The following is a 27587-nucleotide window of genomic DNA, read 5'->3' as shown; positions in this document are numbered from 1 at the left end:
TTGAAGATTTATTTACTTATTTATATAAGAACTGGGGTACAGGCCAGATGCACGTTAGGGTGAGAGGATTCACCAGAGACAGAGCGGGGAACAGAACAGGCAGACTTACGAAATACACTGCGGAGGGGAGCAGTGGGCAAGACAGGAGAGGTCTGCCGCACCATGTGGGACCCTCACCAGCCAGCCGAGATCGAACTGGTGCTGCAGAGGCTGCGAACAGCTTCATAGTGCTGCGCTCAACTGCCTGCACCACCAGGGGAGGCCCACAGGTTCTCATTTATACTGTTCAGCATTTTGTTCAAGAGAGAGTACCTGCATACTATGAGAAAGTTGCCAATAGAGTAACAAATATCATTTGCTGAATAATAGCATAGTCTCTTAGAAATAATTTATATGCCATCTTTCCCCCCGTTCTTGGTTGTAATTGGCATCCTAGGGAGTTTGTACTTAATAATAAAAATAGTGAAACCCAATGTTGGAGCCTAGAGCTGAACATAGAAATGCCCCAGCTCAGGCAGAAAACATTCCCATGGTGCCCAGCAAGTGGACAGAATTTTCAGGACGTGTACCATGGTAGGATTTCCCTGGCCTCCATCCAAGGGCATTATGTTGCTCTCTCATTAGGCAAATATGCAGTTTTCTGGTGGAACAATCTATTTCTGGACTGGACAACATCACTTATTTCACTGGGCAGAAGAATCTGCCCACAAAGATAATCCAGGAACCTGGAAGTCATTGTGGATGACATCTTTTATTTCATTTCCATCCACCTCTTGCCAATTTTCTCTCCCAGTGTGTCTCAGCTGCGTTTACATCTCTCCATCATCACTGTACCCAGGCCACCAAATACCCTGGTTCAGAACACCTCCCAACCAGCCTCCTCCATACATTCTTTGCTACATTCTCTCCTTTTTTAGCTCCTTGTCCTCTTCACCACTTCTTTCACTGGGCATTTGCCATGATTATCACCTGACATGTTATGTTCCTCCCCTCTCTTCTCTTTCTGAACTAATTTAATCCTGTTTATCCTTTATACCTTAACCTTAGTGTTACCACATGCTGTTAGAGACTGGTTTTAGTCTACTGTTGTATCCAGCTCTGTGCCCAATATATCAAGATTAATGGGCCATGATAATAAGAACATAATATCCTCACGTGTAGTGCTTACTGTTTTCAACACATACTACAGATTGCGCTCGCTCTCTCTCTCTCTCTCTCTCTCTCTATATATATATATATATATATATACACTCATTTAATTGTGACAAAAACACATGGGTAACTTTTATTATCCTCATTTTGCAGATCAAGAAATTGAGGCAGAGGAAATGAGAGATTTGACTAGGAAATGATATTGATATTTGAACCCATGCAAATTGACTGCAGTGTGTTTAGTCCTAGTTATTGAGCTTTAAATTGCCTTTTTCATGTTCATTGAATGAGTATATGAATATAGGTACTGGGTATATATTGTGATTTCTTTCTTGGCGTATAATGGAAAAGGTGCTGTATATTTTAGAAGGTTAAGTCTTTTGTAGCACCATGTAATAAATTATGGAGTCCATTTATTCACTATATAATGTGCTATATGCCCTACATTATCTCCTTTAATCCTTACAGCAACCATGCAACATAAGGACAAATTCCTATTTTGTGAGTAAAAAATAAAGGGTCAGAGGCATGGTCTCAAATCTTGATTGGTCTGATCTCAGAGCCGTGCTCATCTGCATTTTGTATTGTGTGTAAAAGTGGTAGACATTTCTCTGGGCCTTCTAGGAGACATAGGATTTGAATAAGGGGGGGCGAAAATGTTAGGGATGAAAAATGAGTTGAATTTTATGAATTAAACTAAAATATGATTAAGATAAATTGAAAAAAATTCCTGCTTCATAAAGTTAGAAAGCACAAGATTGAAGAATGACTTAGAGATGCATGAATGCAAGATCTTTACTGAGGTTTCCAAAAGACATTTGAATAAATGAAGACCCTGTGTTCCTAAATGAAAACAGTTAATATTTCAGTTATGTCGAGTCTTCTGCAACTAATTTTAAAAATTGATGCAATTCTAATAAAAACTCCAATTATTGGAACTATTTTGAATAATTCTAAAATTTGTGAGAGTAGTCAAGAATTTGAAAAACTATGAGGACTGATAGATTTAAATAAGCATATGGCTCAACTTACAAAATCACAATAATTGTATCACTAGAAAAAATTGTATCTATGTAAGATGACAGATGTTAACAAGGCTTACTGTGGTGATCATCTTGCAATGTATACAAATATTGAATCATTATGGCGTATACCTAAAGTTAATGTTATATTACACATCAAACAAAAAATGTAATAATTGTAACATATGTAGTACTTTCCTGTAAAGAGAAAACTAGTCTAGTACAGAAACACTAAATATATAGCATGAATATATGTGTTTGATATATATTAAAAGTGCCTTGATATAATTTAATGGGGGAAAGGAGATTCATTCATAAGTAGTCTGCTCAATTATGTAAAACACTTTTTAAAAAGTGGACCTCAATACACAAGGATGCCTTTAAGGTTAAGAGGGAGCAGGAGGGAAAGTGACATAGAATCAAAAAATTAAATACATCCATAAAAATAGCTTCTGCTCAGTGAAAAAAATTTGGGTCAAAATATAAAAAAAATGAAATGGGAGAAGGCTTAATTACAATTAGAAAAACATATGTGTAGTCTGGAAGTATTGTGCACAATTTGTAAATCAAAGTTAGATCCCTGCCTTGCATTAAATATAACACTGAGTTCTAGGAGAGTTAAATGCAAAACACTGACATGACAGAACAAACATAAAGACCATTCTTTTATACAACACAGGGAAATTCACAGGGAAAGTGGGTATAACATATAGAAGAATTGTCTTAACTTTTTAAATATAAAGAGGAAAAGAGAGATGCTATAAGCTGACAATTGGTTAATTGACAATTATGCATTGGTTAACATGGTAGATTAACATTTTCTATTTTCTTCTTCATATTCTAACTGCTAACATGTTTACTAATACTATATATTACTTTTATAATTAGAGAAAATATTTCTTTTTTTTTTAAGATTTGTTTATTTATACAAGCACTGGGTTACAGGCCAGAGATGCAGGAGGGTGGGAGAATTCACCAGAGACAGAGCAGGGAGCAGAACAGGCAGAAGGGCTGAAGTACACTGCTGAGGCGAGCAGCGGGCAAGACAGGAGAGGTCTGCTGTACCATGTGGGTAGCTCCCTGGCCGGCTGGGAATTGAACCCGCACTGCAGAGGCTGCAGACAGCTTCACAGCACTGCACTCAACCTGCTGTGCCACTGGGGAGACCAGAGAAAGTATGTTTTTAAAAGGTATGTCTTAAAATATATCATAGGGCCTGTAGTGACTATAACATCTTTTGGGGTGGGAGCATTAGAAATCCTATGTGAGGAAATGAGAATTATGACAAGAAAACTGAAATTCTTCTGTGGAGGGACTTTCACTTGCTTCAAAGAGAGAAACTCAGGATCTCCCTGGTGGCCTAAAGGTTAAGTCTCAGCACCATCACCACTAAGGCCTGAGTTTGATCCTGGGGTCTGGGAGCTAACACGCATGGTGTAGCAGACCTCTCCTGTCTTGCCCGCTGCTCCTCTCAGCAGTGTATTTCAGTAGATCCACCTGTTCTGCTCCCCATTTTGTCTCTGGTGAATCCTGCCACCACCACCCCCTCTTGCACCCCCACCCCCACCCATATCTCTGGTCTACGTCCCAGTTCTTTTTTTTCTTTTTTCTTTTTTAAAAGATTTATTTATTTATTTATACAAGCATTGGGTACAGTCAGAAGCGTGGGAGGGCAAGAGAATTCACCAGAGCCCAAGCAGGAAACAGAACAGGCAGAGTGACAAAATACACTGCTGAGGGGAGCAGCAGGCAGCAGGAGAGGTCTGCACTCCATGTGGGACCCTTGTGGTAGCAGGGGATCAAACGGGCACTGCAGAGGCTGCGGGTAGCTCGCAGCCCAGCGCTCAACCACTGCGCCACCAGGGGAGGCCCCACATCCCAGTTCTTATAGTAAAAATAAATATTAAAAAAAAAAAAGAGTAACTGTACTATTAACTATCACATTCACTTTCCTGTTTATCAGCAGTTTTATATATTACTGATTCAAAATTTGTCTCTAACATGCGAGATTTAAGATAATTAAGAATAGAAAGATGTAACTGTTTTGAATTTAATCAAACATCTTCTCTTTGTTTGGGGATTGAGGGCTATGTCTTTGAAATAACTTCCTCTTCTGCCCATCCTTCTTTGAAACTGGTTGTTTTGCCTGAAGATACACTCTTCATCTTATATGCCACTTACCTTAGGTTTTTCAGTGTTTTAAAAAACCCAAGGGCATTATGTGGAAAATCTAACACCTGAAGGAGACACCTGGCACCTGCCTGAAGCACTCTATTTTCCCTGCCAGATGCAAAGGAGAGAAGTCATTGTGGGCAGATGTAGCTCTCTTCAGTGGCTGATTTACAAGTGTCTCCTGATGGTCCTCACTTAAGAGCCTTCAGTTCTTGGAACTGCATTTAAATTACAGAAGTTAGAGAGCAAGTGATTTTCAACAGAGGACCCTTATCTTCTAATTTCCCCTGCCCTTTGTAAATAGATAAGGCTGAGTCTCAAATTAGTTCATTAGTCCAATACATCTATTTTTACAGCTCTACTGTAGACGCCACAAAACACAATCTTTTTTCTTTTTAAGATTTATTTATTTTTTTATATGAGTTGGGGCACAGGCCAGAGGCATGGGAGGGTGAGAGGATTCACTAGAGACAGAGTGGGGAGCAGAACAGGCAGACTGACTGAAGACACTGCTGAGGGGAGCAGCAGGAGAGACAGGAGAGGTCTGCTGCACCATGTGGATTTCTCCCTGGCTGGCTGGGAATTGAACCGGCGCTGCAGAGGCTGCGGACAGCTTGACAGCGCTCTGCACTCAACCTGCTGCACCACTGGGGAGACCCACAAAACACAATCTTAAGTGTGGAATTCTCTCCTTCTCTCCCCTCCTTTTTTTAAAATAGAGATAACATTGGTTTATAACATTGTGTTTAGAGGTGTAGGATCTCCCCCCTCAGGTGTTACCACAGCAGATCCACCACCAAGACACCATTGTGCTCCCTCCCTACTTTATACTCTCCCACCTCTTCCCCTCTCCTGGTAGTCTCATTTCTACAGCTGGATTTCTAGATTGTTATTGGTTTGGCTTTATCTGACCTTTTGCCTGGTTTCTCTATATTCTACATGTAAGTGACACCATCTGGAGTTTGTCTTTGTCCTTTTGAATTATTTGGTTTAGCATAAAGCTCTCCAGGTCACTCCATGTTCTCATAAATGTCAAAGAATTTATACTTTCTAATAGCTGAGTGGTAGCCCATTGTGTATGTAAACCACATCTTCCTGATCCACTCATCTTTTTTGGACCACTTAGGTTGTGAATTTTGGATAATATGACAGACCCATTTTAAATCTTTTGAGATAACTCTATACCGTTTTCCATAGGGGCTGACAAGTCTGCTGGCCACCAACAGTGTAAAAGGGTTCCTTTTCCTCTGCATTCACATCAGCACTTGTTATTCCTGGTCTTTTTGATATGGAATAGTCTCACAGGTGTGAGGTGGTATCTCATTGTGCTTTTGATTTGCATTTCCCTGATAAGTGATGATGAGCATTTTTTCATGTACCTGTTAGCCATCTATCTGACTTCTTTGGAGGAATTTTCTTTAGAGTTTGTTATTTTCCTACAGAAGTCTTATAGACATATAAACATAAACACACACATACATGCTCACCCTCCAAAGTTAAAGATGTGCTATTTTTATGAACATAAAATTTTAAGCTTTGTTAGTTTTGACTTTCATCACAAATATCCACTCATCTTACTTATGTTTGTTTGCTTGTTTTTTTGTTTTTTTTTTTAATAGAGGCATGTTTTATTTATTTATTTTATTTGTTAGTTTGTTTTGTTTATACATGCACTGGGTACAGTCAGAAGCGTGGCAGGGTGAGAGAATTCACCAGAGCCAGAGCGGGGAGCAGAGCAGGCAGAAGGACCGAAGTACACTGCTGAGGGGAGCAGCGGGAGGCAGAAGAGGTCTGCGCGCCATGTGGGACCCTCCTCCGGTGGCTGGGGAGCAGCCGGGGATTGAACCGGTGCCGCAGAGGCCGCGGGCAGCTTCGCAACCCAGGGCTCAACCGCTGCGCTACTGGGGAGGCCCCAATCATCTTATGAATTTCAGCCATTTTGTGCCAATTTTACATAAGACATATGACTGAAGTTCACAAGATGATTTTCTTTTTGTAGTTTAGAAAAATGCTTAAAATGCTATGGAACTTCATTTCCCCTTTTAGTACATTTCCACCAATATATTGGCATTGGCTAGTCTTTGTTAATATTTATATAATATTCTTTAATCTTGGTACACTACTCCCCTTTAATTTTTTTTTTTTTTTTTTTTACGTAGAAGAAGTGGGGTATAGGCCAGAGGTATAGGGGTGAGAGGATTCACTGGAGACAGAGTGGGGAGCAGAACAGGAATATTTACTGAAATACACTGCTGAGGGGATTAGCGGGAGAGACAGGAGAGGTCTGCTGTGCCATGTGGGTCAGCGCCCTGGCCAGAGATTGAACTCAGGCCCTAGTGTTGATAGTGCTGAGACTCAACCCTTAGGCTACCAGGGAAGCCCCTACACTACTCTATTTAAAGATTCATACAAACAGAGAATCTCTACTAAGTGCTTAACTCAAAACAAGCCAAACATAGGTCCAGTAAATGAAAGTAAAACAGGAGTTCAGAGAAATGAAGCCTGAGCTGGAACCATCAAAGACAATTTCAAGGAGGACAAAGAATAGTAGTAAATGCCAAAAGTTTTGAGTTAGATGTGAATTTACCATTTACTTGTACAACTGTGGTTTTGGGTAAATTATTTATGTTTGAGTCTTAGTTCCTTTATCTTTTTTAAAAAGAGACTAATAGTGATTTAGGATTTAAGAGAGGCTATTTGTGAAGATGCTACCCATTTTAATTATTTGTGTTCTTTCCCTCTTTCCTTTCACTTTTCTGACCTTATTTTCCATAATTAATTCCTTTGAACACTGGATCAAAATAAAGAGACAATTGAAGACTTTTCTCTTTGGTGAAGAGCTAGATTAGATCTATAGCTAAAGTCTAAGAATAATGAAAATGTAGTCACACAGTTATCCAGATTGAGAATGTAGGAAGAAATTTCTAGGCTGGTTTGGTATTTTCTGTTAGTGTAGAATTTCAAGGTCTCAAGGGGTAGCTTAGTTACTCGATATTCCATACTATTTTGGAGAATTGAATTTAGTGGTTGTTCAGTCACATTCTAATATAATTTTCATGTCATCCCAGATACTCACAGTAAAAACCACAAATAAATGAACATGCCCAAGAATCTAGAACTTTAGAATTGAAGAAGTCTTGATCATCTTGCTCAATCCTTTGATTTCTACTGTGAAATAGACAAATATCAGAAAGAACATGGCTTGACCAAGGACACAAAGGCAATTCATTAATTTTGGCCTAAAACTACATCATGTCTTTGACTTCTCGGGCTTTAGGTTTGGCCACACTGCATAAGGCAGTTTACTCCAAGGTGACTCAAATTATTGCAATGTTATAAATAAATTTGTAACATTTATAATAAATTTGTAACATTTATTTATAACAGCCATATTATTGTCACAATGATTCCTCTAAACATTTGGACTTTTTATTCTTTAAATATAATTTAACAAATTTATATAAAGTGTATACTATGTTCAAGAATGTAATAAATAGTACAGAATATTAAAATCAGTCCTTTAAACTGAAGTCTTGATACTGAACCTTGTTATTCACACTTTTCAATTTCTGGTAATGATCCCAATATTCTACTATCTACCCTCGAAACTTCTGAGTTTTTGATTGCCTTAAGGCAATTCTTTATTCCCTTACTCCCATATTTAATCACCTGTCCAAATAGGGTCAGTTTGACATCTGAAATATATTTTCTCCTTCATTCTTTTTCTTTTCCATTGTTTCAGCCTATTTTCACTCTTAAATCCTGCTCTCAACTTGTATCTCTAACTTCAATCTATGTTTGCTTCAATTTAATTTATATGTCATTCCCAGAAACAATTTTAAACACTGGTCATGGTCCTGTGTTTCCAAGTGAATATACAATGTTTAAGTCTACATTTAAGGTGTTATATGCCCTAATCCAATCTTACAAATTTAAAAAATGATTAAAGAATACTAGCAGACTAGTGATGGGGTCTTATAAACACTAGCAGACTGCGGGTTGGGGTCTTATAAAACTAAACTATATCCTGAAAAAATGAGAGATTCTTAGACAACATAGCTCAATACCTATGTGTTAGTCTAAGAATTAAAATTCCTGTCAGGTTTATCCTAGGAACTGACACTATAATGCAGGCCTGACCAGATTGGCCTTTTTACGAAGAAGGAACAAACTCCAGAAGCCCCACCATGATGTGCAAAAGGCCTTAATTAAAGAGCATGTGGTATTTTGTGGATGGACCAGCAAGAATTTACTATATTGCCCAGGAATAGAAGATATAGTCAGAAGTTTTAGATTTCTTTAATGAATACATAAACCAATCTTACTATAAAATTTATGAGACTGACTTCATCTCCCATCATGCAAATACTTTGCTATATGTTGTTAATTTTAAGTTATACACTAAATCGCATCCCAACTTTACAATCAGTGTTTTAAATGGATGGCTGACATATAGCCTTTGACAATATTTAGCACTTTATAGCAATGTATGAACACTAACTTTAGAAACTATAGCATAATGAAATTTTACAGCCAATTAAGTTGATGAGTCACTGTCAGCTTCTTAAGCTCCTCTTTCAGATGAATGAGGGATCCAGATATAGGAAGACAGGAACAAGTCTAGCTACTATAAAATCTAAAGTGTCATCATCATGAGGTTGAAGTGTTAGGACAGCAAAAAAATACAGTGTCTAAACAGCCTAAATGGCAATCTAAACAGTTGAGAAGTGGGACTAGCGTTCAGTCTTTCACTTTGTCAGTATGTACTTACATTAAGATGAGGAAACATTCTTACAGTTTCATTACTGACTCGTGTGACAATAGTCACTAGACAGCCTTGTGAAGTTTTATTTTCAAAGATAACATGCAAAGTTGGATGCATTTAGTTTCACCCGAACCAGTTAAAGTTTATAACTAGATATGTCTAGATAATACTTTGACTAGTGAAAATTTATTTTTTAAAATTTATTTGTGCATATAAGAGCTGGGGTGTAGGCCAGAGATGGCGGGGGGGTGAGGATTCACCAAAACAGTGGGGAGCAGAACAGGCAGATCTACTGAAATACACTGCTGAGGGGAGCAGTGGGCGAGATGGGAGAGGTCTGCTGCACCATGTGGGTCACCTCCCTGGCCTGGGATTGAACTCATGCTGCAGTGACTGGAGATAGCTTCATAGTGCTGAGACAATGCTTTGCACCACCAGGGAGACCCTAGTGAAAATTTAAATATTTCCCTTCAATAAGATGGTGTGGTATAGATGAAGTTGAAATTTTGGGGTTTTTGTTTGCTTGCCTATTTAAGGAAAAGCCAAGGTAGAGTATGTTTATTAAGTGGAGACATCTCTATTACAATTTATCAGGAACATGTGGAATAACTTTATCCCAATTGTTGAATGTTCCCGAAGTATCTTTATAGATTGGTAGGGAAGTTGCAATAACACTAAAATAAAATCATAATTGAAATCCAGGACCTTTTGGGATAGAGTAAATTAAAAAATTATAAGATATTCATACATGTCTACTTCTTACATATATTAGATCATGGAAATCCCCCAAATTCCTTAATTTCTCATGGTCATTGCTTTCTTTGAATTGATTTGGTTTGGATGGGCATTTTCTGTCAATTCTGTTGCCTGCTCTCTCCACTTTACTCTGTGGTAGGGGAGACATGGAAATCCTCTCTTTTTTTTAAAGTCTAAAAAGATAACAAAGTCAGAGAAACAAGTAATAATGCTCATAGAGTGTGTGCACACATGTGTACATGTGTGTTGTATGTATCTGTGTCTGTAGCAGAAGAATTGACATAGCAACCATATAAACACCATACCTGAAATGTTACTGTTAGAAGGCTAAATGGCCCCCCAATGCCTCCAATTCACATGTTCAAAACCTGCCCCCTGATGTGATAGTATTAGATGGTAGAAACTTTGAGAGGTAGTTAGACTTAGATGGGGAGCCCACATGAATGAACTAGTACCCCGAAAAGATTCACAAGAGGCTGCCTCCTCTCTGCTCTCTGTAGTGTGAGGATACAAGAATATTAGCTGTGCGCTGTCCAGAAGAGAGCCTTCCACAGACCTGGCCATGCTGGCATCCTGAGCCTGGATTTGCAGCATCAGGAGCAGTGAGAAATAGACTTGTGTTGTTTACAAGTCACCCAGACTATGGTATTTTGTTATAACAGCCTGAACTAAGAGAGTTTAGTGTCTGTGTTTTGAAGTGACAGATTCATCATGTCTCCAGATTGGGAGCCCTTGATTCAGGAAGTCTGAAGTGGTACTGAAGAATCTGTAATTACTAAGATAACCAAGAATGGGAATAACTGATCTGGGACTCCTAGTCTTCATTATCACTTATATGTTCAGTGATGCAAAATAATTGAAACACAGGATGTTCCATATGGATCTAGGGACTAGTTATTTCAGACTCGTAGCACTAAATTTCCTTGTCATTTGCCTTTGTTTATAGGCAACCATCTTGGTCTGCCCAGGGCTGTTTAGGTTTTGGTCCTATGTCCTGAGAAAGCTCTGTCCTAAATTGAGCTGAGTAGTTGGGCATTAGATACGGTCTTGATCGCTTTGATTATTCTTCACTATTTGTGAATTGTCTACTCGGTTGTTGAAACTGTGAGAGAGGAATTTCATAAAGAAACAGAAAGGGCTGTTTTCATAGGTCACTTGATGACATTCTGTACTTAAGCAGTACTGTGCTAAGCACCAGGAGACAAAATGCCATACAGAGATAGATCATGCAGCTGAAGTAGGTTGAAGGATAGATAATACTCCTTTTGGTACCTAAAAGATGCTCTTTGTGAAACTGATCTTGCCTCTCTCTTTGTGCTCTCAAACCTACAAAACCGCCATAGGAGGTTTTAAGGAATTAATAATGTAATTTCCTACAATGAAAGTGAGTTTTAGACCTATTGAGATTCACATAGAAGCAAACTACATAGAAACATTATAGGTAGTTAGAAACGTGGACAGGCAACTAGATGACAGAAAATTCTAGAAAATGAATTTTCCAGAAAACTAGATTCCAAAATGAATTAAATGGATTACTATAGCTTGCTCTAATGCTTTAGAATCCATAACCAACATTTTCGTTTCCAACTTATGTTTCTTGGTTACAGACATAGTAATAGTTGGAGATGTTGCAATTGAATAGATTCTGAGATTGGAAGTAAAAAAAGAGGACTCAGTGCCTCCCTGGTGGCTCAAGGGATTAAGACGCAGCCTATGAAACTGTCCACAGCCACTGCAGCATGAGTTCCATCCTCAACCAGGGAGGTGACCCACTTGGTGCAGCAGAACTCTCCTGACTCGCCTGGTGCTCCCTCAGCAGTGTATTTCAGTCAGTCTGCCTGTTCTGTTCCCCTTTCTGTCTCTGGTGAATCCTCTCATCCCCACACCTCTGGCTTGTACCCCAGTTTTGTATGTATAAATAAATAAATCTTTTTTTTAAAAAAAAAAGAGGACTCAGCTTTGAGGCATGGAAAGTTGAGTCACTGCAAAAGAAAAAAATCCCAAAGACATGTTGGAAAGGGAGGAGCAAAGTTCAGCACCATGACAGTCTTCAGAGAGTGGAGCACCAAATAATAGCATCTGCAGGAGCAGAGTAAAACAAGTGTAAAAAATTCTACCATAATTGGATTGATAAAAGTGAATTAATTGACCACTACACTTGTCTGAAGGAAGTTATTGGTTTTATCAAGTTATAAAACCCAAATATAAAACAACCACTTCGATTCAACTCTTCAAATTCAGAGGAGATGTGCATTAGAGTGAAGAAAAGAGGGTTTTTATTTTTCATGTAAAGATTGTTCATTAGCAGTTACTAACAGAATGGGGAAGGAAGTTACAAACCCTTACTCATGGTCTCTCTGTGTTCACAGATATGTAAGGTTTGGGGGACATGCAGAAATGGTAGCAGATCCTCCTTGGTCCATTTAATCAGACTTAATGTCATTTCTGTAACTTTCTTCTATGTGTCCAATAGTCTTATCATCCACGTACATTTTTTTTTTTCTGGGAGTTGAGAGAATATTGAGGTTTTTTGGGTCTGGAACACTCCATGTCTTCCCTATGTGCCCTCACTGAATTTTACCTCCACAAGTCTTGGTTTCTCCATTTTCAAAATGAGAATGTTGGATTATAAATAATTATATATCATCTAATTTAACATCCAGTTTATCATCCTTTTTAAGTCTATGCTTCTATTACATCTTAAATGGCAAGTACCCCCTAAAGGTAATCCCCAGTGCTAATTCTCAAGGCTAAAAATGCCTAAATACAGGTACAGCCATTTAGAGTAACATTAATTTTTGAGAGCTCTACAACATGTTAAATAGAAAATTAAGATAGAAAATTGATGGCAAGCTTATGTACAGCATGTTGACCATAATACTGGATTATATGCTGAAAGTTGCCAGAAGATTAGAGCATGTAAGTTCTTACCACAAGAAAAACATGGTTACTGCACGAAATGATGGATGTGATGTGTTAACCAACATTATCATGGGAATGACATCACAATATATGTATATTACATCATCACATTTTATATCTTAAACTTATACAATGTTATATGTCAATTCTATTTCAACACAGCTGGAAAATTTTAAAAAGAAAATAGAAAATTGAGAAGAAAATCAATTGAATGATTCTCCTAAAGGCAGTCAGATTCACTTAAGGAAATAAAATTTAATATTTACAATAAAGGCTCTTAAATAAAGTACTTTCAAAATAAGACTAGATCGAGGGAGTCGAGGGTGTGGAGAAGGCCTTATTTCAGGTCACTAATTAATTCATGCTCCTGGAACTGTGACAGATGAAAAGAATGACGTGATACACATTTTACTTTAAAGATCAGGTCACTGCCAAAATGTTATGTAATTACCAGGACATACACTGTAATAGGACTCAACAAGGTGGAAATAAAGATAAGGAAATTTTATGTCTTTTATTTGCTTTCTTTTTGTTACTAATGAAATATCTCCTGTTCTTTCCAAATTGAAGATTCAATACCCAGTTTAAAAGCCTGACTAGGTAAGTATAGGACTAAAATAATTGGATGTAAAGTCAGTGCTTTGTTTTGCTAAGTGTGCCTGAAATTATGGAAATTTTTGCCCTCATGCCATCTTTTAGTGAAATTTAACACCACCAACTGATGGGCTTTCTCTCTGTTTGACAGGGCTCGAGCGAATTGCACGGGATTCATCTTATGAACAGGAAGGGAAGGTCCAGTTTGTAATTGATGCAGTGTATTCCATGGCTTATGCCCTGCACAACATGCACAAGGACCTCTGCCCTGGCTATATCGGCCTTTGCCCACGAATGACCACCATTGATGGCAAAGAGCTACTTGGCTATATTCGGGCTGTAAATTTTAATGGTAAGTTATGACATTTACTTTTTTGTCTCTAAATACTTCAGAAGTGACAAGGTATGCTTTTTCCTCTATATATAGAAGCTACTCAAGCAGGGTGGAAAGCCCAGTATTAGAAACAGTTCCCCTTTTAATCAGAAGTGTGAGTTTTTCCATCTGCTTTTAAATTTTAAACACTTTTATTGTGCTACCTTAATCTACTCTGATAGAAGTAGTTAAAAATAGGTCTCTATCAAAATATTCTACTGAAGTAGCAGTCTTTCGGAAAACTTAGGTGGTTCATTTGGAATCATTGCCAACAGGTTAGATCTCTTTGAAAATGTTTTGTGCCTGCTACTGTTAGAGAAGGAATTATAAACATTTTGTTTTACAACTGATTTTAAGCTTTATCAGCAGAAAGATGACTTAAGGCAAGTGGGTGATGTGGAGTTTCTGTGTATTTGCATTCTGAGAGTGTCGTGTGAAGTGTCTGCATCCTCTCTTGTATTTCTTTCAATGATTTGGTCACTCTGATGCGGTGAGCTCCATCGTGTCAGGCAGAACTCCACACAGTGGTGTCGCTGGGATTTGACTACTGCAGAAGCAGAAATGTGACTGCACTGAGTGTCACTAGGAACTGACATAGAATATTCTGAACTCATTGAATTAGGCTGAGAATAACTGAACTGCCTTCCTCAGTGCTGGAATTATTGAATGCTGTTTCTCTTTCATGAAAGTTGTAATGGTTGCTGACCATGACTTTGAACATTATTTTCAAATGAAATGATAGAATGCTCTGAGCTGTCTAATTCTTTCTGTTTGGCTGTAATCCACACAATGGACATGCCTCCGAGCCACGCACAGCACTGCACTGTCCATCATAATACACTCCAGTGACCTCAGCTGCCAGGCTTTCTCAAAAAAGCACAAGGTCATCTTCCATTTAGAATTCAAGTGGAAACTTCTTTTGCTTTGTTCAGGCAACATAAGACAAAATTTGGTTTACATTCAGCCAGGTATCCTCTTTATTCAGCTGAATTTTTGTGAAATATTATGTAACATTAATCCTTTCGTGAAGACTATAAATACAAAGGGGAATTTGAAAATCATTTTCTTGCAATTATCAAATTGGGTAAAACAGAAGTGTTACAATACAAGGTTACTTATCCTAATGTGAGTTTGGGGAACACTTCATTTATTCAAATTGGTAGGAGGTGGAAGAGGAATGCAAACAGAGGAATATATTTTCTCAATAACGGGCATCTCACATGCAGAAGATAGGGAAAGCTTTTAAAGAAATACAAAATGCAAGTATTTTGAAGGTGAATTGCTAATTTCTCTCTTATCTCCCCCATAGATAAAAACCTAACCTTTCCTTGATGACTTCAATTATTACACCATACAGTAAAATAATGATGCTATTAAAGGCTACTTAACAATGTCTTAAATGTCTAATGATTGTTAAGATTATGTGTCTCTAGACACCAATGATTTCTGAGTTCTTCTGTCCACTTTTTATAGGTTTCTTTCCCTTCTACATTATGAGATTGCTGTTGCTATGATTGTTTTTGGGACTGATCTCTTCTGTAACTTGCTTCTTTCAATCCACCCTGGATAGACACACACACACACAAAGTTCCATTAATTTATTCAGGAGATACTTATTGAGTACATAGAAAATGTTAAGCATTGTGACAAGTGCAAAAGGTTAATTACTGGTAATAGCAGTGAAAGTAGACTTGAGATTTAGCGTTTCTTGAGAAACTTAGATATTAATCAAATAAGCCTACAAAGGTAGCACTATATAATCTGCAATGAGTACTGCAAAGGGAGGTGTGTGGGAATGAGTTTATAACAGGGGAATGACTCTAATCTAGGAGTTATAGACAAATGGCATCTGAAAGCGATGAGTGTCGGAAATAAGGGTGGAGCAGTGACATGTAGCTTATGTGAGGTCTTATAGGTCATTCTCAAGAGTTGTTTGTTTTCATCTTGAAAGCATCAGGAACACATAGGAGCATGAGAGCTGTGCCTGATATAAGAGTAAGTATACTCCAGATGAGGATTATATTAAATACATGATTTTTTAGTGTATGAACTTCAGAGAATCTCTTTGAGCTCTTGGTCAATTTATGTTGCTAATAGCTTGAAATTTGGGCTGGAATAATTGATGACATGGGAAAAAAGACCTGAGCAAAAGCAAATCATCAGGAAATGCTCAGGTCTCTTGATTTTCATGATGTTTATCATTTTTATTTCCTTATTGGCTGACATATTAGTGTTCATTATTAGTACTGTGCCTGTTTATGATTAAAAAAACACAAAACACATAGGGCTGTTCAAATGGAAGTATATCATTGCGGTGACCATGATCTTGTATATGCTCCTTCTCTAGTGCTACCTGCAAGTCCTGGAGGTACTTTGAAAGGCCCCATTAACTGTCTGGAAACTCTTCCAGGCCACAAATTTAGATATCCTTGCTCTTTGTGGGGCTTTCATGGAAATTTAGAGTGAGTTGAGATTTGTGTTCTCTGCTGGGAACCTAACAAACGTCTATTTTGTGTTAATGAAATGCCAATGGAGTATGTTGTGTTGGTGATGGAGAGTGTTCTTCCCTGAGCAGACAGCCAGTCCATTCAGAGTTGTGAGGGGACCATTGGCCAAACCAAGGTTCCTTTAGGACCAGTTTTGAATCTCATTAAGAGTCCAAAATGTGGTTGATTAAACCCAAGCTGCTAACCATAGATGACAATAAAAATTATTGTACAATAAGAGATTTTTAAGCATAGCTAATACCACTTGTCAATGAATAAGCTTTGCAAGGTAACTGTCAGTTTTTATGGTGTAATCTTCCAGATTTTCTGTTAAAAATCTGTTAAAATGAACTATATAATATACTCACCAGTAGTTAAAATAATTGACCCACAGAGTGAAATTATTTAGTAATAACCCTGTAAATATTGGCTAATATATGACTTCAAATATAATTTCTGTGCAGATAAAATTGTTAAACTGATTCTGTCATTTATGAGATCTTGGGACAAATTGCTTTCTGTGGTCACTTTGCATTTGAGATAGCAAAACTTTGTCATGAGTGTGGCGGGAGACCCTTCTTCCATTTTGCAGTAGCAGGAGGTGAACCAACCAGAGCAGCTGGATGCTGCACAGACCATTGGTATAAAATTAAAAGAAAATTGTTTGCAACTCAGTCTTGCTGAGATTATAACCTTGTAAGTGTGGCATGCCTAATTAAGCAATGGTTTCAAGTTACACTTGGCTTATAAGTTCATGTTTCTTCCAGTTTATTGTTTAATTGACAACTTAAAGCACATGTAAGAGTGCTGAAAGATTAGTCTTATAAATCAGAATTATTCTGTAAAGTAATTATAACAAAACAGCTAGTTGAAAGTGAAATGTTTCGTCAAACTATTAAAATACAAAGTACTACTTGGCATCAAAGATAAAAACAACAATAGTGGCTTGATTGAATTTAATCACTCAAATTAATTTTTCTCATTGGTGGAAAATTTACTGGATTCCTATTCTGATGTGCATTTTAAGCACATCTGAGTCATAGCATATCTGGAATTGCTCATGCGTTCCTTGATAACATTTCTTAATTGTTCTTCGCTATGTGGGGAACCAGAGAGAAACAAAAACTTGTCTGGTAGAATTATTTCTATTGCTACTATTTGAACAAAATGCTACATCTATGATTTTTTTTTAATCTGAAGGATTATTAGAAGAAAAACAAAGACATTTATATCTTGCAAGAACTTAAGCAATGATGTCATTTCCTACTCTATGCTGGTCTATAAGCAATGAGGTATTAATACTATACATCTTGTTCAGAATCAAAGATTTTTCTGTTGCCATGAGAACCTTATTTATCATAAAGAAAAGGTGCTGGATGGAATTTGAGATTTTTCCCTCATCCTTTCCTGTACTGTTGAGCTCACACCAGAGCCAGGCAGCGCAGGCACGGGGGTATACTGGTCAGGGTCATTTGATTGTAGGTAACATAAACTGACTTATGTATACCTACATTAAAGTAGAAGAATTTATGAATGTGTGTAAAGAAACCCCAGGATATAAAAGGGCCTATAAGTGAAACCCACTGACTGTCACAGTAGGATATGACACCATGACCATATCTTGGAATCTTATACTTTTTCCTGACCCTGACATAATTTTCCTGTGTTGTGAATCTATTTCAACCTCTCAGCCTCATCTTTTAAAATGGAAGGAATATTAAAATGATCAAATCTCTGATGTCTCTTTTTTTTTTTTTTTTTTTAAAGATTTATTTATTTATTTATACATACAAGCAACTGGGTACAGTCAGAAGCGCGGGAGGGCGAGAGAATTCACCAGAGCCAGAGCAGGGAGCAGAGCTGGCAGAAGGACCGAGGCACACTGCTGACACTGCTGGGGGGAGCTGCGGGCGGCAGGGGAGGTCTGCGCGCCATGTGGGACCCTCCTCCAGTGGCCGGGGAGCAGCCGGGGATCGAACCGGCGCCGCAGAGGCTGCGGGCAGCCTCGCAACCCAGCGCTCAACCGCTGCGCCACCGGGGAGGCCCTCTCTGATGTCTCTTTAAGTTCTAAATTCTCTATATATTATTTTAAAGATAAAGGCATATTTTTAAAGCACAGATGCCTACCCTGTCAGTATTCTTACTGCCCTTTTTTAAAGTTGTTTGTATTCACTTTTATCTTTTACGAATTGTTCAATTGTTCTGCATACATTTTGTTGGATATCTTATAAGGTACCTAATAAGAGAGCATTGTGCTAGGCATCCAGAATACAAAGATTTATAAAATTTGGTTCTAATAGTTGTCAAATGTCACAGTTTAACAGAGAAGGGACACAGAAATGTTACCAACAATAATTCAATTTGATAAGTGACGTGATAGAGGCATGAGCTTGTACAAACACAATATGTCTCAGATTAGGAAACTATAAGGGGGCTCAGCGAATACAACACACAGAACGGGTGACATTTGATTTAAATTACAAATGGAAAGTGACATTTCCTCAGGTGGACAGGATGGGGGAAAGATAGTGATGGCAGAAGAAGCAGTTTAATAGTTGGAAGGGTAGAGTACACCTCTCAGAAAGCTGAGCATCCACAGTCTAAAAATTCAAGTGAGTGACATGGGACCACTCTGGAGGTGAGACTGGCCAGATGAGTTTGGATCTCATTAGAAATCTCTGCAAAACTCTGGTGTGTGGACGTGACACTGCGGGCAACAGAAAGCACTTTGAACAGAAAAGTGAAGTGCTAGGATTTGTGTTTCAGAAAAATAACTGTGGCAGCAACATGCAGACTAGAGGGAGCAAGATTGAAGATAGGGTTGACAAGCTAAGAGACAGGCACAATAGTCCCCAGGAGAGAGAAGTGTTGGAAATAGGAAATGAAAGTTCAAATAGGATAGAAAGGGAAGGAGGGAGGAGAGGAAAAAGGGAGGCAGGCAGGGAATGCTGTCCTTCGAATATTCACTCTTTTCTAGGCACTGCGTTTTGACTAGAAACCAAGAGGTTTGGAGAAATATCTTAACTTTCCCAAATAATCTATTTGTGACAATTCCATTTTAGGGTTAATTCAGTATTTTAGTGTATATACTATTGATGAAATTTCCCCTACACTGATTTATATTTTATCCACTTTTACAAGTAGAAAATACACTGTAAAATGTCAATGTGGAAAAATTGATATAAAATATCATCTCTAGAAGTTATGATGCATTATTTCCTTATGATTAAATATTAATTAGTAAATAGACACACAATAAGGTCAAATATGATGAAATGATTTCATATTGATCTTAAATATCCCTTTGATAAATATCTCAATTGAAATAAAACTGAGAGGCATTATTCATAATTTGGAAGTACATTATATCATTTATTCTTGAAACTAAAGGTGTGCATGTAGTAATTTCTGAAAATATACATTAAAAAGTGAATGGCATATATAGCAATATTGAATATGTAGAGATGAATAAACAGGTTGATTTGAAATTAGGTAATTTTTCAGTTTCTGATTATGGAAAATTTAGGCTGGTTATAAAATATTAATTTTACAAACTGTCATCATGAAATTTAGCAGTGGAATTGCACCTGCTTCTATTTTCGAAGGTGATAATCTGTGTTCTTAAGCCTAATCTCTTTTATAATTGTGAAAAATAATATTTATTAATCTCTCATTTCCTCCCCTGATATTTAAAGACTTATAAGTAGGCCGAGATGCAGCTGACATGAAATAAAAGCTTAACACAAATCAGTGATGTTCCCCTAGTTATTCATAGGGTCCTGTTCAACATCATTCTTTGTGGTGGTATTCTTTTAGTTAGTTCTTGCAATTCCTGAACATGGTCATCATGTGGTAAAATATTAGTGATGAATGATAAATAAATTTCAGAAGTAAATGGAGAGCATGAGCTCCATAATTGAGTGTGAAGGCTTGGCCTTGTGTCTGAACAGGAATGCAGTGTGAGCATCTCCAGCATGAGAAAACAGATGAGGACCAGGAAATTGCTGAGGTGAGGTGTTGCTGAAGTTCACACTTAATAATTAGTATTTTTCAAAGCCCATGTGGAGTTTGAGTCCAGTTTCAGCTCTCACTAGTTTGTGATCTTGGTCAAGTAACAAAACCGTATAAATCTTTGTTTCTTTATCAATAAAATGGGTGTGATAATAGTATATATATTTGAGGGCTCCTGTGAAATCAAAATGTGAGGTGGTAATACTAAATAGAAGTACTTGCTAAGAGACAATATATCACAGAACATGTGGGAAATATATTGTCAGTAGAAATATAATGCAGGGGGTCTCTATGGTGGCACAGGGGTTAAAGTCTCAGCTATCACCAGCCACTGCACCAAGAGTTCGCTCCCCCGGCCAGGGAGTTAACCCACATGGCACAGCAGACCTTTCCTGTCTCACCTGCTGCTCCCCTCAGCAGTGTATTTCAGTAGATCTACCTGTTCTGCTCCCCACTCTGTCTCTGGTGAATCTCTCACCTCCCCCCCGCACCTCTGGCCTGTACCCCAATTCTTGTATGCATAAGTAAATAAAATCTTTAAAAAAAATGAAACATAATGCAACAAGTACTTGAATCATTTATAAAGATGATGTGATGGGTGGGTTAGGACCAAGGACTTGAGACTCTTTCGAGAGACACAGAGTTAAGAAGCTCTACCTGTAGGATCAGTTGTGGGAATGAAAACAAAGCAGAAGTTGGAAAGGTTGTCTTGGCCGTAGATAGGATCAATCAACAAGGTTTTCTCAGCAGTGTCAGTTTTTTCTGTAGAGGGACAAAAAATGTGAATGTTTTCACAACATTTTCAAAGTAAATGTGAAAGCATTTTACTGCTGATATGGACATCTGACAAATCTAGAGTAGATTAAATGGGGTTCATTCTTTCATTTCTTTTCTTCTTTATTCAACAAAATTGTACTTTTTTAAATGAAGAAAAGTATTTAATGAAACAGTTCCCATGTTATTAGGGGTAATTATATTCTAGTGATATTCACTTCAGAAAGAATCTACCTGAAAATTATAATGGAGACTTGATTATTTTTCTCTTTAAGGTTATTAACTCTTATAATTACATTAAAGTTTAATCAAGAAGTTAGTTTGAAAGTAAAGGATAGGAATGAGAAAATTCTTTTTAATTTAGGTGCCTAATTGTTATACTTTTGGGATTTTGGTTTTCTCAGTCTTTTGAATGTGTTCAAAAACCATGACTGTAAAATAACTTTTCTTTTGGACTGTGTAAACACTTTTTTCTGTAACTAAGCTAAGGGAACAATTACCAAGTTCCATTTTTCTTTAATTAGGGGTATAGTTGTGACATTTCATACATATTCAAATAACAAACATTTATTGAATATGTTATGGGCATAAACTGTTTTATTGGTGTTTTGTGTCTTCCATTTCTCACTTATTTTCTTACTTCATCTTCTCTGATCCCTTACAGCTCTTTGTCGTCTTTTCTTTCTAGTGTTCTCTATTTGCTCTTTGGATCAGGTAGTAATCAACAGAGTAGCATATGACTAAAAGCAGGAACTATTGAGTTGAGACATTGAATTGAATCATTTATTTATTTTTAATTTTTTAATTTTATATTTTTTACATTATTTTTTCATTTTTGCACAATGTATGCATTTCCATCTTGGTTATATTCCCCATACAATTACCACCTCCCTTATTTTGACCCTAATCCTTCCTCGTCTCTCTCCCCCAACCCTGGTTGTGTGTCTCTGGTTTATAGTTGCTTGTTGATTTTGATTTTTACTTTATTATAATTTGTCTTTTTACTGGTCCCTTATGTAGGTTTTCTAAATTCCTGCTATGAGTAAGACCATCCAGTATTTTTCTTTTTCTTTATGGCTTATTTCGCTGAGCATGATCCCTAGTAGCACCATTTACAGTAGCTAAGCTATGGAAACAGCCCAAATGCCCAAAAATAGATGATTGGATCAAGAAGATATACACAATGGAATATTTTTTTATTTTTTAAAGATTTATTTATTTATACATACACCCCCCAGAGGTGTGCGGGTGAGAGGATTCACCAGAGACAGAGTGGGGAGCAGAACAGTCAGACCTACTGAAGTACACTGCTGAGGGAACAGCAGGCAAGACAGTAGAGGTCTGCTGCACCATCTCGGTCACTTCCCTGGCCAGGGATCAAACTCGTGCTGCAGTGGCTGTGGATTGCTTCATAGTGCTGTGACTTAGCCCCATGCACCACCAGGAAAGCTCCCTGAGTTGAATCATTTATAAAGATTGATGTTTATCAAGAGATAAACTTCATTTCTAGCTCTTCACATAGACTGTGAAAGAGATCTTGGAAAAGTCTCTTAAATTTCATGTGCTTCCATATTCTTATTTTTGGATGGCAACTATATTTATATCTACTTTGTGGTATTTCCTGAGCATTCCGTGACACAATTCATTCTTAAGTCTTAGCTCAATGCTTGACACTTTGTGAATAATCAATAAATAGGAACTATTATTTTTTCGTCTGCTTTCTGACAAAAATAAAGCCTCTATATATGTTCACTGAATTTCATAAACACATAGACACTCCTCCAATACATACCTATTCACTTACATCCCCTTACACACCTTTGATTTGAACATCTGACAAATCTCTTATAATTAGTAATGCCATGTTGCCTGAAATCAACTAATGTTTTATTTATTCAAGTTTTAATTCCTCTATTCTCAAGGTCAGTTAGGCTCTTTAGTTCACCTTTCTTTGATTCTCTTGCAGTCACCCTCTGAACACTTCAAATTTTATTTGCACCTTGTGGTGAGATATAGGAGTAAGAGGACAAAGTCCATACTAATCCATTTTCTCTAGAGTAAAACGACCTTATTGCCAAAGAGGTGGAGGCTGTTGTTGAGAGTGCTCAGGGATGTGTGGTAATAGTTCACCTCCTATGTTAAGGGACTCTTTTGAAGTTCACTTACATGTAGGATACAAGGGAGACATGTAGGACTGGTATGAAGAATCTACATGGAGATAATTGATCTCACCCCACTCAGCTCCAGAAAACCATTGTGCCAGTCCACATCCCATTCAATTGTCTGTGTCTGCGGACACAGACATAGTAAAACAGACATAGTGTAAGTCTCCCAGAACTCCTAACTGACTCTTAATCCTATTTAAAGATCTCCAACTTTTTTCATATTTTGTATTTTTCTATGCTGGTTATCTAGGTTATACAAATGTCTCTATAATTTATATTAACTAATGTATAGCCCTGAGAAATTCTACCTGTTTAGCAATACATCCAATAGGCCATATCTCTCATTCTTTCAAGGTCTCTTATTTCCTTTTTTTCTTCTCTATCCTTACTTACCATAGGCCCACATCAAAATTTACATACTCTCATCTCTATCCCTTCTTTGTTTCAGTCAAAAATAATGAAGAATCATGTGTACTGCCTCTTTTTGTATTTTTAAAACAGAATAATATACATACTGAAAAGTAAATTAACAGCAATACCTAAATGGTACCCAAGAAACCCAACCAAACCTACACTATTCCTCAAAATCCTCCTGTGCTCTCGTCTAGTTATCACTTACTCTCTCTAGAAAGTCACTTTTCTAATTTCTAGCAGCATATAGACTATTGTGCTCACATGAATGAAATGACATAATCTGTACTCTTTTATGCCTGGCTTCATTTCACTGCAGTTTTTGATAACGAGGAAGTAAAGCATATTCCCACCATTATCTCTCTCTATTAACATCAGATTCAATTATTCAAATTACTTTGTTAGGTATTCAGCATTTAATTTTTAAAACTCAATGGATTATTTTATGAAATAATAACATTTAATATCTATTAATGAGGTTTAAATGTATGAAAAATTAAAATTTTAATATAATACTGACAATTTCTTAGAAAGTGGTAAAGAAAATATTACCTCTAACAATCTTCTCATCTTGGTAATGCTCCCACTATTTTATAAAATAATATACTTTCTTTTTAGAGCAGTTTTAGGTTCCCATAAAAGTTCAGTGGAAAGTACAGAGTCCTCATATATCTCCTGCCCTCACACACACAACCTTTTCTACTAGCAACACCCTAAATCACAGGGTAAATTTATTATAATTGATGAACTACAGTGACACATCATTATTATCCAAAGTCCAAAGTTTACATTAGGATCCATTCTTGATGTGACTTCTGTGGGCTTTGACAAGTAGATAATAGAATATTTCCATCAGTATTATATATGGAATTGTTTCATTGTCCTGAAAAACCTGTGTTCTGCCTACTTATTCTTCCCACCCCCTCCAGCCCATGGTAACCTCTGATTTTTTTTTTAATATCTCCATAGTTTTGTCTTTACCAGGATATCATATAGTTGCATGTATGTGCTGTGTAGCCTTTTCAGATTGTCTATTTTCTCTTAATAATATGCATTTATGCTGCTGTTTCTTTTCATGGCTCAGTAGCTAATTTCTTTTTAGTGTTGAATAATATTACATCATCTGCATTTACTGCAGTTTGTGTATCCATTCACCTACTGAAGAACATCTTGGTTGTCTCCAAGTTTGGTCATTATTAATAAAGCTACTGTAAGCATCTATTGTAGGTTTTTATGTGGACATGCATTTTTAACTCTTTTGGGTAAGTACAAGGAATAAAATTGCTAGATAATATAGTGAGAACATTTAGCTTGTAAGAAATTGCCAAAACTGTCTTCTAAACTGTTTGTGCCATTTGGAATCCTATCAGCAATGAATGGAAATTATTGTTCCACATCCTTGACAATATGTTATGTCATCAATGCTTAGGATTCGGGCTGTTCCATTAGGTGTGTGGTGGTATTAATTTGCATTCCCAGATGATAGGACAAGTTGAGTATCTTTTCATATGATTATTTGCCATACGTGTATCTTCTTTGTTGAGGTGTCTGCCCATGCCTTTTGCCCATTTTTTAATGGGGTTAATTCATTTTCTATTGTTGTTTTTGAAATGCTCTTTGTATATTTTGGATAGTAGTTATTTATTGGATATGTATTTTACTAATATTTTCTTCAAATGCTTGTCTTCTCATTTCTTGACGTTGTTTTGTTATTAGTTACTTTTTATCACAGCTATATGGTCTGTGTCCAGATTCATTTTTTTTCCATGTGGATGTTCATTTGTTCCAGCACCATTTGTTGAACCTGTCATTTTCAAAAAGATTTTTAATTTTAAAAAGTATTCTGAGTATTGACATTGGTGAAAATTGAGTTTCTAAAATACTATTTTTAAAAAAAAAACTGAGAATATAGTAATTAAAAATATTTTCATGCCTCTCCTCAAGGAATTTTGATCACTTAATTGTTAAAGTGTCATTAGAAGTAGCCAGACTATAATTGTGTGTATTGTAGTTGTGGTTGTGTATGTGGTTTCTAGGGAAAAGGCGAATGAGTGTAATATCAAAAAATTATGATATAGCTAAACTAATAACAAACCTTAGAATTCTGTCTGTAGAAGTGAGGCTAACAGAGGAGGAGAGGGAGGGGAAGAACAAAGTGGGGAGAAACTATTGGGGAGGACTCTGGGTATCTTGGGGAGCATGGTGTGGTAGCAACACCTGAAGGGGGTGATCCTTTACCTCTAAATTATATACAGTATTGTAAACCAATGTTACATCAATTAAAATAGAATAGAATAAAGTAAAATAAACAATAAAATAAGAAATAAAATTAATAAAGTTGATTTGAGAAACTACCTAGTAAAAATATTGCTACTAAGACTTACTAGCCAGATGTTGGCAATTGATTAATCCTTGCTGACTTTAAATATTATACCTGACACAGATTTACCTTCCAGGAAACAGTATTGAAATGTTTCCACTTTAGTCAACATTGTGAAAAATACTCATAACTGCCTAATTCATCATTCTCAGTCCTAGGTATGGAAGGGGAAAAAATTATTCCCTTTCATTTAGTTCTCTAAGATAATTCCCAGATATCCAAAGCATCAGTGTAGGGCTTAGCATGTTTTTTTCCCTATTTAGTAGAGAAATTCTTTTACTTTTGCCAGGGGAAAAAACATATTTGCTTTTCCTGACTTAGCTATTCATGATAACATGTCAGAGGTGTCACCCATTCTAAGATTTATAAATTAGAGTGCTAAGAGGTATTTGAGAAAACATCAGCATTCTTGATTGTACCCATTACCAGAAATTAGGTGCTGTCTGATTTTTCTATCTCTATTTTATCTTTTGAAATGATACTGACTCTGCAAGAATGCTCCAGGCTAACATTTCAGGACATTTTTTTTTTCCTAGGTACTATTTAAATAAAAATTAGTTGGGTATATCTTTCTGGTCTTCCTAGATGTATTTCGATTAAAAGCTAAAAGAGAATTGATATTCTTTGATACAAAGATATTACTTTGGGTTGAGGGAGAGAATGGCTTTTCCCCACTGGTAAAAGCTATAACTATCAGATTTGGTGAGAAAAATTTTATTGTTCCTAAACATTGTCTCTCTGCATAGGTACAAACTATCAATAATGTTAAAAATAATGACTTTTATTGCAGTGTTGTAGAATACTTTCTTTTTACACCTTTACAGGTTGTATTCTTCATCAATTTGAACCATCTGAGCCTTCCAAGTGGCTGCAGATGGAAAATTTAAATACTGCTATGAACAATTATATGCTAATATATGAATAAACAAATACCATCTCATGTTGGATTTTTTTTCTTTTTAGCACTACTTGAAGTCATCTTTTGGCTTTTGAGCATGATAGCAATGTGCTTTACTGGTATTGAAGCAGAAAATAACCACTCTATAAATTTTCTAGCAACCTCCATGCACAAAATGTTATGAAAATAAAATAACACATTTAGCAAACTCAAAGATGGTTTCAGCTGAATAGCTTTAAGTCTTCCAACATATCTAACTAGAAAATGAATCTGTAATGCAAGGAGCTTTTAAGTTTACTATGAACTGTGTGTGGTTCTACACACACACACACACACACACACACACACACACACACACACACACACTGTTAAGACCGTTGCCATTATCCAGCAATAGATTGCTAAGTTTTTAAATACTTCCCTTTATAAATAAGAGACTATGAGTATGTAATCACTGTAATTAATTTTTTTCAGTGTCTTCACAAAGACAATGATGTGACAAATACATAAATTTGATTAATTCAAATTTAGATTCAGATTATTTGAAATGTAGAGTACGATGGGTCAAATACAATTAGCCACATGTTGTTAAGAAAAAAATGTTTAGTTGCTTAAAACTTTTGTGTATTTTTTTCCTGAGGAATACTAATATTCTGCTTGTATTTGTACTGTCAATAATCTATTAGTATTTGAGGTGAAATCTTGT

At 36.7% G+C, this 27587-nt stretch overlaps 1 protein-coding gene across 7 annotated transcripts in view; it reads left to right on the top strand.

Annotated features, from left to right (window-relative positions):
* GRM8 (glutamate metabotropic receptor 8) overlaps positions 1–27587 on the top strand; it is an 811967-nt gene that overhangs the window by 540046 nt on the left and 244334 nt on the right. For all 7 annotated transcript variants that reach the window (XM_054692631.1, XM_054692626.1, XM_054692632.1 and 4 more), the window contains one exon: positions 13535–13735. In XM_054692631.1, coding sequence (XP_054548606.1) covers positions 13535–13735 — 201 coding nt within the window. The remainder of the gene's footprint in view (positions 1–13534; positions 13736–27587) is intronic.

This window comes from Talpa occidentalis, unplaced genomic scaffold (assembly GCF_014898055.3).
Source record: "Talpa occidentalis isolate TD23 unplaced genomic scaffold, MPIMG_talOcc4v2.1, whole genome shotgun sequence".
Lineage (NCBI taxonomy): Eukaryota > Metazoa > Chordata > Mammalia > Eulipotyphla > Talpidae > Talpa > Talpa occidentalis.
This window is presented reverse-complemented; position numbering and strand designations above follow the sequence as displayed.